The sequence below is a fragment of the Physeter macrocephalus genome, chromosome 11 (genome assembly GCF_002837175.3).
Source record: "Physeter macrocephalus isolate SW-GA chromosome 11, ASM283717v5, whole genome shotgun sequence".
NCBI classification, from domain to species: domain Eukaryota; kingdom Metazoa; phylum Chordata; class Mammalia; order Artiodactyla; family Physeteridae; genus Physeter; species Physeter macrocephalus.
Window position 1 is genome coordinate 155,684,320 of NC_041224.1, and position 17,630 is coordinate 155,701,949.

The 17,630-nt window shown below is 41.8% G+C and overlaps 1 protein-coding gene across 9 annotated transcripts in view; it reads left to right on the forward strand.

The window, feature by feature from the left end:
* The window catches only part of TTLL5 (tubulin tyrosine ligase like 5), a 332,702-nt gene that overhangs the window by 40,043 nt on the left and 275,029 nt on the right, over positions 1 to 17,630 (forward strand). For all 9 annotated transcript variants that reach the window (XM_028496210.2, XM_055088626.1, XM_028496209.2 and 6 more), the window contains exons 6-9: positions 1,577 to 1,707; positions 9,184 to 9,266; positions 15,824 to 15,893; positions 16,344 to 16,428. In XM_028496210.2, coding sequence (XP_028352011.1) covers positions 1,577 to 1,707; positions 9,184 to 9,266; positions 15,824 to 15,893; positions 16,344 to 16,428 — 369 coding nt within the window. The remainder of the gene's footprint in view (positions 1 to 1,576; positions 1,708 to 9,183; positions 9,267 to 15,823; positions 15,894 to 16,343; positions 16,429 to 17,630) is intronic.

A 17,630-nucleotide genomic window follows, 5' to 3' on the forward strand; every position in this document is an offset into this window, starting at 1 on the left:
CTGCTGCCTGTGTTCTGGTGGATGAGGCTGGATCTTGTCTTTCTGGTGGGCAGGACTGCGTCCGGTGGTGTGTTTTGGGGTGTCTGTGAACTTATTATGATTTTAGGCAGCCTCTCTGCTAATGGGTGGGATTGTGTTCCTGTCGTGCTAGTTGTTTGGCTTGGGGTGTCCAGCACTGGAGCTTGCTGGTCGCTGAGTGGAGCTGGGTCTTAGCGTTGAGGTGGAGATCTCTGGGAGAGCTCTTGCTGATTGATATTATGTGGGGCCGGGAGGTCTCTGGTGGACCAGTGTTCTGAACTCGGCTCTCCCACCTCAGAGGCTCAGGCCTGTCACCCGGCTGGAGTACCAAGACCCTGTCAGCCACATGGCTTTTGGGAAGTCTGAGGTCTTCTGCCAGTGTTCAGTAGATGTTCTGTAGGAGTTGTTCCACATGTAGATGTATTTTTGATGTATTTGTGGGGAGGAAGGTGATCTCCACTTCTTACTCCTCCACCATCTTGAAGGTCCCCTCAGCCTGGTTCATTGTTTCTAATTCCTTAATGGTAAACATCACTAGGGGTACTTTACATTCATAGGTCTTACTGCAGATTCAAGGAATCACCATCTCCAGGGAAGGTATATATTTAAAAAGCACCTTCTAGGTGCTTAATCTTTCTAGGTAAATATATACCTAGAAAGTTATATTTTTTTTTTTTTTTTTTTTTTTTTGTGGTATGCGGGTCTCCCTCTGTTGTGGCCTCTCCCGTTGCGGAGCACAGGCTCCGGACGCGCAGGCTCAGCGGCCATGGCTCACGGGCCCAGCCGCTCCGCGGCACGCGGGATCCTCCCAGACCGGGGCGCGAACCCGGTTCCCCTGCATCGGCAGGCGGACGCGCAACCACTGCGCCACCAGGGAAGCCCCGAAAGTTATATATTTTAAAAGCAGTGAGATGATCTCTATCTCAGTCAAGTTTGGAAATTACTGATCTAGACTAAATCACTGTTACACTGTGGTCTCCGGACCATCTGTACCAAAATCACCTGGGGTCCATGTTTAAAATGCAGAACCCTAGACTTCATCCCAGAATTTTGAAAGATGTGACCCTGGAACATTCTCTTTTAAAGAAACTCTATAGGTGATTCTTATGTGCACTAAAATTTGAGGACCTCTGCTCTAGATCTGAAGAGGACAGTGGGTAAGAAAGAAGTATTGGTGATACCTAGATTTGGCAAAGCAACCTTTGATTTTAAGAAATCAAAGTGAAAATTTTGAACTGAGGAACAGCTAGAATGCATTTTTAATGGTTATAGCAAAGATTCTTAGATGGTTTTTAAATAGTGCAACAAACCATAGACTCATGAATCCAGTCGAGGCCAACTGAAGTGCCTTTTTGTAGTATGCCAGATTACACTCCCTGATAGGTAGCATTTATTGCCCTAATTTTAAGGTGATCATTTCCTTGACAAAGTGATAGATTTGGGATATAATACTATCCTCAGTAACTGCTCGTGAACTGTGAACTCTTTAGTATGTGATGACACAGGATAACCTCTGAGTCATAGCATACTGAAATGAAAATGCTTTTATGAAATTTAGGTCGTATGAACTAACCCGGAAGGACCGACTGTACAAAAACATCATTCGAATGCAGCATACGCACGGATTCAAGGCTTTTCACATCCTCCCTCAGACCTTCCTGCTGCCAGCTGAGTATGCGGAATTCTGTAGTAAGTGCTTGACTCCTGATGCTCCATTCTCACCCCCATCCCCTGTCCCCCATCCCCAGCAGCTGAACTTGGGGCAGATTTACTCCAAGGGCTGCCTCAAGTCAGGAACCAATCAGGGCTTTTCAGATCCTTAAAAAATTGTTTCTTTAGTAAAACAATTGCAGAGATAACTTTAAAACTGTTTTATTCTGAGCGTGTATGTGTGTGTTTTTTCTTAATAAGGACATTTATGTAAGGACACATTGGTATTGTATAAATGTGCTCCTGTTTATTACAAAAAGTCTCTTTTTCATTGACAAGAGTTAGTGCCCATGTAAGGATGGATATACTTCTGCATATGAACTACATATGCATCCTTTTTGGTATCTCTCTTCCTCTTGTCATTTAAGGAATATCCCTGTCCCCTCGATTTTTGGACTTGTGTCACTTATGTTCTTTGGGGTACGCGTATCATGCATCTTTTGGTGTTAGGGTTTAGAGGTACCAGTTAGTCACACTCTCTCTCCTTGGAGTACAGACTAATTGAAAAATATTCATGGACGCGAAATAGGCACGTGAACGTCAGCTCTATTGGTGGTAAAGCTAGCTCGGAATGCATGGCCTGCATCCGAGTCTCATTGCTTCTTTTGTCTTGAAGTGAACTTACCTCCCCAGGTCCAAGCAGAGGAGATGGGCTATTTTGGACTCTCCCCCCATGGCAGGCAATGCCTGCCTCAGTAGGCTTAGAGGCACGAATACAGAGAAGGAGTGAGGCAGGTCTTTTGTGAGAGTCTAAATAGGAAAAATAATAATAGCTAACACTTAATGAACATTTCCCTTCTGTTAGGCCCTCTTCTAAGTGGTGCCTCTATTCTGAGGTAGGTACTGTTATTGTTCCCAGTTTTACAGGTGAGGAGACTAAGGTACAGAGAGGTTAAGTAACTTTCTGTAAGTTATGCGGCTGCAGATGGTGGGATTAGGATCCAGACCCTGCAGTTTGGCTTCAGAAGCCAGGCTCCTCACCACTGTGTTTTGTGGCCAAAGACAGTGGGCGTATGCACACAATGACCATTTCCCAGCACCACCCATGAGAGAAGTCACTTCTGTGAGGAGGATCTGTTATGACACACAGAGAGGACAGCAAGACAGTTTTCTTCTCAATAAGTCCAAGAAAGAGACTTCTTCTGTCTTATAGGTAGAGGAAGCATGGAGTGAGGAAGAGAAATTTTTCTCTAGACTTCCTGACTTTTGATTCTTTTAACCTGTTGGACCTAGCGGTCTGGTCTGGTCACGCAGTGTGGTGTTCATCCTCTGGGACTTGCATCAGGAACGGTCACAGGGTCTCTCGCTCCCACCTTGGGGAGGCCATTCTTCTGAGAGTACTTGTTTACCCCACTGGGACCAGTGGTTGGCAGTTCACTGTTTGCCCACAGAAGTCTCTGAAATGGGTCAGAGTAGAGTATTCACTAGATGAGTTCAGTTAACTTCAAAGCTACAGTGCACTCAAAGCTGAACATTTATAGTTAGGAATTTTTGTTATGGGATTTTTAGCCATGTTATTGAAACCTCCTGTGCCTTAGCTTCCTCCTCTGTAAAATGGGACTGTTACTAGTACTGACATTATAGTGTTGTTGGGATGTTTAAATAGGTTAACACATGGAAAGCACTTGGAATGGTGCCTGATGGGTACTTAATAAATGTGCAATAATATTTCCTATTTCAAGTTATGTAGAGATGTATTGTTATATAATAAAAGTAAAAAATTGTGTAATAAGCCAACACGATAGCATAAAAATGCTTCAACTAACATGTTGGCAACGTAAAAGCATTCCTGATATGAACTCCCTGCTGTTGAATTCCTATTGAGAAATCAGAGTCCAGAATAATTTCCTAATAAACACTAAAGGGATATTAAGTTGAAAATTCCCTTTTTCCTCTCTGCTATGTCTTATTCTGTGGTTCTTCTCCACCCTTTGGAGGCAGTTTGAGGGCTGGATGCTCATTCAGAAGATTGGATAGAGTTAGAGTTCCTCCATGCGTTCAAGCCTGACCTGTGTTTCAGTAGAATTGTTTCTTTAGCATATTTTTTTAAAATAAATTTATTTATTTTATTTTATTTATTTTTGGCTGCTTTGGGTCTTTGTTGCTGCATGCAGTCTTTCTCTAGTTGCAGCAAGCGGAGGCTACTCTTCGTTGTGGTGCGCGGGCTTCTCTTGTTGCAAAGCAGGGGCTCTAGGCATACGGGCTCAGTAGTTGTGGCACATGGGCTTAGTTGCTCCGCGGCATGTGGGGTCTTCCCAGACGTGGGATCTTCCCAGACCAGGGATCGAACCCCTGTCCCCTGCATTGGCAGGTGGATTCTTAACAACTGCGCCACCAGGGAAGCCCCGTTTCTTCAGCATATTGTACAAACTCTTACAGGTTCAACATTCTAACAAAAATGATTTCAAAAGGTCAGTAGCACACATAGAATGAATATAGCTGCAGCCCAAAGCCACCACATTGAGCTCCAGGGCAGTTATTACAGGCAAATGATGTTCTTCAATCTCAAAACAAATCCCTCATTGCTGTTGCCTCCCAAAGACCACAGCGGGGACTTATTGTGCAGTAGAAGAGGGACCAGGGAAGATGTGATGGTAAAGAGGAAGCTTCTTGGTTTCAGTCCTGCCAGGATGCCAGTCATTCTTTGCCAGTAGTCCAGAGTCCATGACCTCTACACTTAAATCCACTGGGGAGAAATCCAGCATTAGTAGGTCCAGTTGTGTTGCTAAGTTTACATATTAGGGGAGAAACTTGCCTCTTCCTACCACTTCCTCTTTCAAAGAGACATTCCTCTTCCTCATAAAGTCTGTTTTAAGTTCTCTTCATTTCCTCTGCTGTCCACCTAGCATATTATAACTCAGAAATTCCCTTTTCTCCATGACACTTGTGTTCCTGACCTTCCAGTGCTTGCTTGAGTGCAGGCAATAGGACATTTTTGAGAAGGCAAGTGACATGAACAGGTTGGCCTTTAGGAAAATAACTACATGAAATGAATTGGAGGGAGCAGGGGGAAGAAACACAGTGGTCACTTTGGAAGTCATAGTCCAGGTAAGAAGTGTAGATAGACTGAGCTAGGTAGCTGGAACGGAACGGAGGCAGTGGAAAGAATGGTAGAATAAACACAGTTTACTAAGTGGCTGTGAGTAGTGAGGCAGAGGTCAAAGGTGTGGGTCTGAGAAGCTGGGAGGAGCATTAAGTCTTTAACGAGGGAGCGAGCGTAATGAGGAATGTAGAGCAGGGATCCCCAACCCCCCGGGGGGGGGGTTCCTGTTAGGAACCGGGCCGCACAGCGGGAGGTGAGCGGCGGGCGAGCAAGTGAAGCTTTACCTGCCGCTCCCCATCGTCTCCACTGCTCACATTACTGCCTGAACCCCCCCCCCGCCCCCTACTCCCCAACCCCTCGGCCATGGAACCACGAAACCAGTCCCTGGTGCCAAAAAGGTTGGGGACGGCTGACGTAGAGGAAAAGTGTTGAAGGGCAAGAGGAATGTCACGTTTTGGACCTGGTGTGGATTTGAGGTGCCTACAGGCCTCCATGTGGTGATGTTTTGCAGGCAGTTGTAAAGGCAGTTTTGAGTTCTGGCCAGAGTTATAGGCTCTGGAAGTTGCAGATATGGAGGTGGATGTTACTACCAAGGAAGGGAAAAAGAAAGAGAAGAAGAACTACAGAGAAATCAGAGGGGAGAGAGACCTTGAAGACATGAGCAAGGGAATGAGGTCCCAGAGGAGGCAGGAGAGGGTTCAGTCAAGAGCCCAAGTAGAAGGGTGAGCTTCAGGAAGGAGGGCATGTCTCTCCCCTAAAAGGAGAGAAAGAAGAAGGCTAAGTGGTCATCCAGGTAACATTTTAGATGGAGAGGAAAGCAGGTGAGTGGGTTTATGTTACAGATTCCCAGCCTTCTTGGTGAGAGGGTGATGAGGGCACATACCAGGAATGAGGGGCCTAGGGATGGGTTTGGGTGTTTGACAGGAGCAGAAAGGCATGTGACTAGCCTGCGAAAGAGCCTTTGAAAGGAAACTGATAAGGAACAGACGTGAGGATTGCCTGAGGACTCTAGAGAGACCAGCCAAGGCGGATCTCATGAATTTGTAGCTTTTTGTTCTGATAAGAGAAAACCTGAAATCCATCTCTGTAGAGACCTAGCCCAGAGACCAAACACTGCCTCAAGAGATGTGAAAGCCTGGATACTGCCAAACTGTTCCCAGTAATTAAAATGTGGGGCTTGGAATATACAGACCGGATCTTGCTAGATTCCTGCTGCCACTGTTGCTAGTGTAACAGTATATAGAACAGTCGGAGGTCTGTGACCCCGAAGAACCTAACTGAGAATCTTGCCAACTGCAGCCACTCCTCAGCCACGGACAGCTTTCTAAGCAGGAGAGGGAAACAACAAGGCAGGCAGGGTGGCGCCAGTATCAGAAAATCAGAACTTTCTCCCCACGCCCTGGCAGATTTCTGTTTACTTCTCACTGCCCAGAATTGCATCCTCTGGTCATCTTTAGTTGCAAGAGAGAAATAATTCTAAAGAATGAGCAAAACTTTAATGTCAGCCAGCTGATTTCAGATGACTGGATTTCAAAGTAATCAGTAAATTTATAGAATCATAATAGTAGGATTATGAGAGATCTCATAATTCAAATGACTAAACCTCTCATTTTAAAGATGAGACTGGATAGTTTAAGCAAATTGCCCAGAATTGGAAAAGTCAGAATTAGAACTCAGATCTTCCTACTCCTGGTTCAGTGCTCTTTCCATTAGATTGAGCATGCTGCCACCATAGGACCTGGAAGGCACCAGAAAGAGTTGCAGACCCTGTCTAGTATATCTTCATCCTGACAGGCTGCCAAGTTCTTTGCCTTGCCTTTGCTTCTGACCCACATTTTTGGAACCTGTAAAAGAAATCAATCCTTGTTCTGAAATGCAACAAATCAAGGAGAAAGGCCTAGCATGAAGACACTTTTTTTGATATTTAGAATTTCAAGAACATGATAAAAGTCAAGCACCAGAAGCAGCAGAAACTTCTGATAAGCCTACTCCACAAAGTAAGATTTATTGATGGCAGAAGTTTCATTTAGCTAGATTTTCCCTGTTCTGAAAACGAGCATTTTCTGCGTCCGCTTGTCACCACAGCGGGTACTGTCTTCAGACAGGTCTGGTCATTTTCTTCGGCATTGCTGTATGTAGCTCCCTCACTCTCTTCGTGAGCTCAATGTGTCTAATTACTTGCTTAGGGCCTGCCTTTCTGCTGCCTTTTCACTTCTGCATGCCCCATACTAGCAAATTGCCTAACACGGGTTGGGTACTTAGGAGTATTGAATGAATGAATGAAGTTTAAAAAATTTTGTAATTTTTTTGTTTTATTTTACTATTAGTTGTTCCTTTTGTTCTCAAACTATTGTATCCTCAGAATTTGGGGAAAATGGCAAAATGGAAAAAATATATAAAGTGTATATATACATCTATTCAGTGACTTCAGTTTATAGAGATTTAATTTGTCTTATATAAACATGCCATCTGTTGCAGGAATTTAAAATTATGTAAATTATGTACGTAATATAGTCACGGTACCCCCCAAAAATACGAAACAATAATCAGTGAAAAGCCTTTTTTCTCCTCTTTTCCTCAGTCATCCAGTTCTCCAGAGGTGATCAATGTTATTAGTATTTTTATGTATCCTTCTAGAGGTATTCTCTGCACTTACTGGCACATGGCTTGAGTGTGTATGTGAACAGATGGGATCATACAATACCCAGTGCCCTGCACTTTACTTCTTAACACTCAACAGTCTCTTTGAGCTCATCCCTCTCTGTTCCTTAATAACATTCTCATTTTGTGTGTCTGCTTAATATTTCATTATGTAGAGCAGGTGTCTGCAAACTACAGCCCTTGTGTCAAATCTGGTCCTATGCCTTTTTATATGTATCCCATGAGCTAAAAATGATTTTTACATTTCTAAATGCTTGAAAAAAATCAAAAGAAGGATAAAATTTTGCGGCATATGGAAATCATAGGAAATTCAGTGTCCATAAGTAAAGTTTTTTTGGGGCCCAGCCATGCTCCTTTGTTTACGTATTGTTTATGGTAGCTTTTGAGCTACAATGACAGAGTTGAATAGTTGCATGGCCTGCAAAGCCTAAGCTATTTATTATCTGGCTTTTTACCAAAAAATAGTTTGCCGGCCCCTCATATAGATGCAATATAGTGTATTTAATTAGTTGATGGACGTCTTCTGCTATTAAAATGCAGCACTGAATAATCTTGTACAAAGAACGTTCCAATATATGTGAGCAGGACTAGAGAATACATTCCCAGAAGTGGAATTGCTCACGGAATTTTACATTCTGTGTGGCACATGACATTTTTTTCTAATCCTGTGAGGTCACATCAAGGGAAAAAGCAGGGGAGGGTGGCAGAGAGAAGACAAGGAGGTCTTCTTTCTCTCCTGGTGAAATGGTTTGTGGCACCGACAAAGTCAAGTTCCTGTTGGGAGGCCTTGAAAAGACAGTTTGGCTCCTATCAGAGGGAGAGTCCTTTGTCTCTGCTTCTCTCTCGTGTCCACTGACCTTCCCTAAGTGGAGGCCAGAGCCATCTGCAGGCCTCTGGGACTCCTCTTGTTGGTTGTGTGTTTTCTTTTCCTATGATCCAAATGTATTTAAAGCATAAACCTGAACCTGGGAAAGGAACGAAAGTAAAGGGCACCTTTTTTTTTTTTTTTTTTTTTTGGTACGCGGGCCTTTCACTGTTGTGGCCTCTCTCGTTGCGGAGCACAGGCTCCGGACGCGCAGGCTCAGCGGCCATGGCTCACGGGCCGAGCCGCTCCGCGGCATGTGGGATCCTCCCAGACCGGGGCGCGAACCCGGTTCCCCTGCATCGGAAGGCGGACGCGCAACCACTGCGCCACCAGGGAAGCCCTAAAGGGCACCTTTTAACCACTCGTCAATGATTGTCCTACCTTTCCACTCACGTTGTTTTATTTAAGGCGATTTTTTCTTATAAGCTCAGAGAAACTGCTTGAAGAAAGTAACCGTATTAGGGGATCTGGCCGTTGACTCACATTGTCACCGTCTGCAGTGTGAGCCTCTGGAGGTCCTTTAGTTAAAGGAGGCGGGGATCTCAAAGATTCGTGAAGGTTGTTTGTGACAGTAATAGACTAACATCCAGATATTTGCCTTATTTTGTCTTCATCCTCTCATTCAAGAGGGGAAATGGTGGAAGAAATATATTATGTAATATTGCCTTCTCTTCCTCTCTTTCCTTTCTCTCTTTCTCTGTTTTCATTTATAAGGCTAGTCCAAAAATACAGGTTATTTTAGTTGCTGTCCTACACTTAGAAATTTGGAAAAGTCTTTGGGTACCTGAGTAGATAACTAGTGTTAAAATTTGAGATAATAAACTCATGTCCCTTCTTTCTCTTTGTTTCTTTCTCCCCTATTTCTTTCTCCCAATATTTTGAGCAGATTCATATTCAAAGGACCGGGGACCTTGGATAGTAAAACCAGTGGCCTCTTCCAGGGGGCGGGGTGTCTACCTGATCAACAATGTAAGTATGCAAGCGGGTGGCATACTTTGCTCCGTGTTTGTTCTTCCCTGCTTCACCCTTTGTCTTAGCAACTAAGTCTGCATTCAGAAGTGAGATATGAGGATGGGTATGAGTCTACTGTTCACCTTACCGGCAGTAACCTCCTCCCATGCCAACAGTTACTCTATGGCTAATAAGTCACTTGATTGAATTTGGGGGGAGGGCAGCCTTTGGTGTCAGCAGAAAAGAGGTACTTTTTCTGCTTTGAGCATTCTGCCTTGCTAATTCCTTGGCACTAAGCATTAATTGGTAGCACATACATTTAGTTCCTATTGTGAGGAGAACTGTGGGTTCCTGCCCTCAAGGTCATCAAGCAAATTAACCTTAATTTGGCATGGCATCTTTGCTGCTCCTTTCCGCCTCCGTCCCCCCTCTTCTTCTTCCTCCTCATCCTCTTCTTTTTTCAAAAGTCATTAGTGTCTTGATTCTTTGCAAAATCCTCATTAAAAGTTGTTTTTCAGTTGAATACATATACAGAGTAAATGAAATAAAATTCCAACCCCAGTCTCACTGGCTAGACTAACAACAGTAGTAACCTAATACAGTTGATTTATGTTTCTTCTTTTCTCAACTTTACATTTTGTTTCTAATTCTCAGTTTGATATTCACTGCACTCATATCACCTCCTACCCTTCCTTCCACATTACATCTCTAGCTTTGATTACTTTTTATTCTTTTTATATTTTAAAGGTTTATGATATTTACATTCTCTTCAGTAACTATGATTCAGTTTCTCTGCTTTATAAGTTGAGTAAAAAATGTAAACTCAATAGAAACTTTACAGATGGGAATTCTGAAATTTAACCAATATCTCAGTCTAGGTCTTTGTTCATTCTTCCTCCTGGGCATTCGGTCAGCCCTTTCAATCTGGAAACTAGTGTTTTTCTTTAGTTCAGGAAAAATCATTCATTTTTTGTCTATGTTTCTGCTTCTGGAACTCCTTTTTGAGGCATTCTGGGTGTTTTCTTCATGTCAACTTTTCTCTCATTTTAAATTCTCTGTCTTTTCCCATCTTTATCTTCTGGATCACCAGTTTGAGCTCTATCCATTTTATCATTCATTCCATCTACTGTATTTCTATATTGGCTATCATAAGGTACAAAAACTCTTATTTTCTGATTTGCCTTTTTTTGTGTGTGTGTGATAACAGCCTGTTGTTGCTTAATAGATGCAGTCTGCTGGCTGGTCTTTCTGAGGATACGAATTGAAAGTTTTTTAAAGTTCTCTTCTGTTTCACGAATTTTCATGGGATCGTGTTTTTTTTCCTGCTGTTGGGTTTTCTCAATTTCAATGACCTTAGATGTTGAGTCACACTGATGAACAAGACTAGACTGATTGAAATTTTGACAGCTGGCCTGGGTTTCCCCTACTGTTGTGTAGGACTGATTCCCTAATAACATCTCACTGCACAGGAGACTGACAGTGCTTTGTGCGAGGGCAAAGTGTGTTGAATGTCAGGCCGCACCTTAGGTGGATGTGGGTGAGGAAGCGTGCTTCTTCCTTCCCCCTTGCCAAAACAGAGCCTGCCTGGTTGTGGATATAAAGGAAGAGTTTGGTGATTTCCTTGTGGGGCGGTGCTACCTTTCCTCCCTCTTCACCTTTGTGTCTGCTGTAGGGATGCAGTGGCCTCAAGTGCCACTCCTCTGTCGGATCGCTGTGCCCACCCGCAGGAGATGTCCTCCCGAGACAGTTGTTAGGTTTCATCCTGAGGGCAAAGCTTTGGTTGTTGGAGAAGGCCTGTTGGCCGCACTGTTTTAAATGCTGTTTGTTAATTAATTATCTGATTCTTGTCCATCGGCTCACTCTTGCTCTTCGTGTTTGTTCCCTGCCAGCTTGTAACTTCTCAGAAGTCTCCTTGGGAAGATCACTCTCACTTCTCATATTTGGGGCTGGGGCTTCTTCTGCTGTGTTTCCTCAACCTGTTCCCATCTTCTTTCTGTCTTTCAGGATTTCCTTAAACCTTTGGTCTTTTGTTGGCTCCTTTAACTGTTTTCTAGCCTTGTTATCATTTCAGATGTTTAAAAATGTCTACTCTGTCCTTACAGTGGGACCCTGGAAGGGAAGAGGAGGAGGCAGATATGTCATGTGTGTGGTCGGTACACCATCCCAAATTCCCCAATTCTCTTTCTTTTCACATGGTCTGAGCTATTTCCTACATGTGCAGAAACTAACTTTCTAAGAGGTCTTTCATATGGGAAAATCCTTAAATTCAGTCTGGACTAAAAACTGTACAGTAAACACTGATGGCCAGACCTTTCATGCTGAAGAAATATAGGATCTGGTTCTGATGCAGTAGCTATACAGCCCCAAGGCCAGGCTACAAGTTCTGCTACCTGACCCTGGGTCACTCTGGAGGCCTTTTGCCCTGGGTCTTTTATGACAGAAGGCACTGCTCATAAGCCTTGGATCTCTCTTTTCTTGTCTCTGTTCTGACCTTGGTGTGAAGGCTCCTGTCCAACAGCTTTTCCTTCAGCTTCGTGCCAGGAGCTCCAGTGTTGTTTGAATCTCATAGACGGCACTAGTTTGGGTTTGGGTTTTAGCTGCCAAATGGAATTGCTATTGAAAGTCAACTGTGGTACAAGTTTGCTTTTTATTTTCTTAGACATGAGTCAAAAAGAATAGGATCTATTCCCAGCTCATCTGGGACTTTTTTCTCTTGGAATGCTCTTTTGCCCTGGTGATTTGTTATTTTAAAACCAACATCATAAAGAATAGAAAAGTTAATCTTTCTTTGGTGGGGCTGAGAACCCCATGCCCTGACTCTTCCCTGGATGCCGCGCGTGTCTCATAAAGGGGGTGACAAGTCTTTAGAGAATGCATTTGGCAGGCTCTCCTTCTCCCTCCCACATCTCCCTGGGCTGACTCCCTAGAGACCCCCTGCAGAGATCAAAGTACTTGGCAGGACCCTTTGACTGCCACCTCCCGCTCAGTGAAGCTTTGGAATGAGTCTGATTCTTTGAGGTCTTTGGTGGAAGTGCCAGACAGAAGCCTGGGAAGATGCCAGCAAGCACCAGGGGAGCTGGCAACATGTGGACATAATGGCAAAATATTCCCATTTTTCTCCAAATCTGGAATTTTATCACCTTTTACCCGGACCTACAAACCATGCAGTTAATACTCTTCTCTCCCTCCTTACACACAGGCCTAACCATCTCCTCTTTTCCATACCTGGATCCTTTCCCATGGAATATGTGACCCATTAGCCAACTGGATGAAGTAACTCTTTCCAAGGCTGCTGCCTGCTTTCCTTTTAGATTCAAGGGGGAGGGAGAGGGAGTGCTCCAGTGGAGGGTCTTCGAGCAGAGCTAATGTGAGTGGGTGAGGGATGGGGGAGGGAGGGCAGAGTTAGGTGTGAGGGCCAAATAAAAACATCTTTCCCTGTCTTCCCACTGGAGTGAGGAGTGAGGGGGCCTCTTATTAAAAAGTCCCCCTAATAGTCATAACCGTTTGGAAAATATCTGCAAATGGCAACTTTTGCCATTATGAGAACAGGATAAAGGATAGAAGAAGCATTACTTTTATGTAATACGGAAGAGAGAGGAGTGTGCGCTCCTACAGATGGAAGCATCTTGGCTGATTGGCGAACGTGGTCTCCTAATGACGTGCTTTTTAACTCTGAAAATACAGCATAAAGGAACAGAGTTGTGTTTGCTCCAGCTCCTGCAGTAACCGTGACTAAATGCCATATTTTCCCAATTTAGTATATTCAAATCGAGGAGGGAAAAGATCTGGTGTTTTCTGATTAAGGTATGAATTTGATTTATGAAAGTCAAATTTAGTCATCCTTGTCTCACACATTATTCATGGTAAATAAAATACTAGTGTTTTCTCTGAGATTTTGAAGTATCAGGAGAGTATTTTGGTCGCTCTGTTCACTCCTATATTTGTGAATATAATTCCGTACAGCTCTCTTGTTTCTATTTGTTTAGTGTTTTCTTAGATGCCCTCCATTTTTTCTCATTGTTCAACAAATATCTAGGGAGTCCCTGTTGTGTGCCAGGTGCTGCCACTCCTTAAAGGCTTTTCAGGAATAGGGATCATCTCCTAATTCTTATGTATCTTCATTATAATTCAGTGCACTGCTCTGAGCAGAATGGTGTGTGGCACGTCGTGAGGAATGCTGTTGAGTTGTGGAACTCAGTAAATGGAACCACATAGATACTACTGAGTTTGCAATAATAATACTAACTGATATTTCTTGAGCATCTACTATGTGCCTACCACTGTACCTTCCAAATATAATCTCACTTAGACTTTATGAGAACCCTAAGAGGTAGTTACTATTCCTTCCATAGTAAGTGAAGATTTTAACTCGTTTCGCTGATTCCAGAGCGTGCCCTCTTAACCACTGTACCAGTCTACCTTACAATAACTTAACAGATACCATGAGCTTTAATCTTAAAGTTGAATTAGAAAAATGGATGGGTTTCCAACTTTTCCAACAATTCAGATTCTTGCTTTAGCATACTTGGGAGGGCAATTTGAGCTTAGAATTGACATCATTTAAAATGAGTTAATTGGGGGTGGATGAAAAGGAGACAGGCTTGAAGATGTCAAAAATTTCGTTAGCTGCTTATCAGTATATTACACTATACAAAAAAACTGTACTCAAACAATTCTTTTCTTCCGTGAGCTTGCAATTTAATTACTAGTGCAGATAGAAATGAGAGGTATAGACCACTGAACAAATACTAAAGTTACCGAAACAATATAAGAGATTATGTTCTGCATAATTCAAAGGGCAAATGTATATGATGAGGAAGAGAAGAGAGGAAATGGGCATGGATGTTAGATGTGTCATAGAGTGAAGACCATTACCATTGTAGTCTCTGGTTCCAAGCAAAGTTGGGTGGTTATATATCTGTTGTAGCCTGTAGGTGTTACTTAGTAGAAAAAGAGCTGCAATCGTTTAATTGTAGGTTTGGAACACAGCCTGCAGCTTGCTTCTTTGTACTGTGATTGCATCAGTTCTTACATACTAAGCTGACTCAAAATAGAGATAGTACGTGTGAGAAACTGATCAGGAAAGGGTGTGGGTCACCAAGTCCAGAGTATGACTCAGTAGTGATGTTGTAGCGTCCGTATGATGCATAGAGATGGCTTGTGAAGTTGTGTTCTGAGTTTGAGATGGCAGCAGTGGAAAATGAGAGAGGAATCTCATTATCTTGACCCCGGAGTTGCTTCTTGTGGTTGTGTATGATGTTATGGGTCACACAATTATCCTTATTTTATAACTGTAGTACTTGAGATAGCAAATGCATTATTATAAAGGCAAACTTTTAAATTTGGACAGTTATTTTAGGTCAGAACTTGTGAGAAAAGGTGCAAATAGTGCTTAAGAATTAAGCTTCTGAGGCAGACTGCCTGGGTTCAAATGGTGCTCTATCACTTATTAGCTGTGTGACTTTGCGCAGGTTCCTAACCCTCTCTGACTCTTCCCTCATCTGTAATATTTGGATGGTGTTATACCTACCATGAGTTGGATGAAGATTAAATGAAATAATACTTGTGAAGGATTAGAACAGTGTTTGGCACATAGCAAATCTTCAGTACATTTATTAAAATTTTTTTCCTGCAAATGCTAATAGTGTTTCTGTTGTTGCTACTATAGCTATTAACATCACAATTATCATTCTAGCCACTTCCCTTTTGGAGTTCTTTTGTCCTGTATGGATTGAGGTGACTGACAACTGATTTTTCTGTTTTAGTCTCACTTGGAATTGTTCTTCCAGATCTCTTTCCACTCTGCAGCCTCACATCTTGCACTTGTAGGTGTGCTGCTTTGTGTTCTTTTAAATTCTATATATTTGCTGTCCCTCTACTCAAACATCAAACTCTTTGGGAGTAGGGATTGGGCTCTGTGAGGGCAGGGATTGCATTAGTTTTATTCATCACTGTTTCCCCAGTGCCTTATACAGTACCCATCATACTCATCATTATTTATTGTATAGACAGCTCTTCTTCATTGAAAAAAGTATTTAAAAGATCTAGTTCATTCTTTACCTACAGTGGCATAGCAAGCGCTATTGAGTGAATCAGTGAAATATCCATCCCATTTCACAGGGAAAATGCCAGGATCCATTGTGGAAAGATCTGTAAGTTCTCTGAGCAACTTGATGGAAGCCTTCCTGTAAGAATAATGGTAGTATTTTAAAATATCCAACATGCTTTACATTTGGGAGAAAGCAAGTTTTAATTTATTTTTTAAGTAGCTTTTATTTTCTTGGCATGTAAATATTTAATATCATGTATATAAATCTTTAAAGCTGTTTAGGCTCTATTTATTATGAGAGGTGCTGTGTAAATTTTGTTTTCCCCCATTATAATTGGATTCTCACAGTGTTTATGGAAGTGGTGAGTTATATGGCCAATTAATATATGGGTAGCTTAGAGGAAACCTTTTCTTAGAGTTTTAGTTTTCCACATTATCATTTCTAAATGGTTAAGAACTTTGCCTCTTTATTGTAAGTCAGGATTCCTTTGCATTTCTGCCTTTCATTTTTCTCTTTACTCAATAGCCAAACCAGATTTCCCTGGAAGAGAACATCTTGGTCTCCCGTTACATTAACAACCCCCTGCTCATAGATGGTGAGTTGTGATTAGGTCTTTGACTGGATTGGGCTAGATCGTACTAAATTTTTTTTTTTTAACGTTTTTATAGTCTTCTCTAGTAAGTCTTTATTAAGCTAGTGTGAAATTCTTGGCAACTGTGGCTCCAGAGATGAAGCTGGTTCCTTACCTACCTCACGGGATTATTTTGAAGTTGATTTTGAGATAATAAAAAAGAAAGTGCTTTATATGTTATAACAGAAACAAATATATATGAAAACTGTACAATGCATATACATATATATATATATTTACAATGTATGGTATAATTATTATTTTTCCTCAAAAGGGAAGGTGTGTGGGCAGTGTATGTTTCATGGGGAGAGGAGGACTGTCTTTCATATTTCTTTGTTAACATTGTCCTATTCATTCTGTAACAGAAGACAAATGAGCTTAGCTTTTCCTGTGTACCCCAATTTTTTTTTCCAGATTTCAAGTTTGATGTGCGCCTCTATGTGCTTGTGACTTCCTATGATCCTCTTGTCATCTATCTCTATGAAGAAGGACTGGCTAGGTAAGAGACCTTGAGCGGAGGGTGTTTATTCGAGTTGACCCATTATAGAGTGTATTAAGATCAGGTTGTTTTTTCTGTTGTATTCAACTCAGGAAAATAAGAGTGTCCCCAGATGGGCTTCAGATTACAGAAATCAGTCTTATCACTTCACAGTCTCTCTTGCATATCCACACATATGAACAAGCATTTGTATGTAAACACACACCTTTCCCAGCAGGGATCCAGGATCACATTGTATTTTCATGCAATGGCAATTGGTATGAAGATCCTAGGGCCACTGTTGTTCACAAATGGTCTAAAAAGGAAAAAAAAAAAAAATCTCACATGTGTATACCTGTTATATACCAAACATTTATTTTAATGCTCACAACAACCTTAAAGTCGATGCATTTTTGCAGTTGCAGAAGCGTAAGGGAACTTCAAGTCACTCCCCTGAGGTCTCCAGCAGGTGGATAGTGGAATGGGAATTTGAACCTCTGGATCTGACTCCAGAGCTGAAGGCTTGAGCTGTTTCATGCCCTCTTGTATTTAGTGTGGGCATTAGCTGCTTTTTTTCTTTTTTTCACCTACAAGTCTGTAATATATTTTACAGTGACTTTATATGTATATATAATATATATATATATATTTCTGTTTTTCTTGAGGTGCTTAAGTTTTAAGGTAGTGTGACTTACAAAATAAAGTTCAACTTATAATAATTTGAAGTTTCATTTCCCATATCTATAGGATTTTACAGGTGACAGTGTTTTTTTTAGACCCTTTAAATTGTTTAAAATAAGTATATAATTTTGGTGTGCTTGTGTTCTTTTCTCTCACAAAGCTTATATATATATATATATATATTTCCCCCACAAAACTTATATCTTATATATATATTTTACCAAAGAACTCTGAAGTTCTTTTTATGCATAGTTTTCTTATAGAGCATAGCAGTTTAGGAGGTGGTTTGCATCTGTAAAAAGCATGGCCTATATATGTTTCTGTATTTTAGGAAATGTACATCAAAGATGGGAAATACCGTGGATAAAAGAAGGCTACATATTTAGGTGTAGGTGCTTTGAGACATATCATTGTACTCTGACAACTGTTCTTTTAGAATCGGATTTCACTTATTTTAATTATTATTATTATTATTATTTTTTGGTACGCGGCCTCTCACTGTTGTGGCCTCTCCCGTTGCGGAGCACAGGCTCCGGACGCGC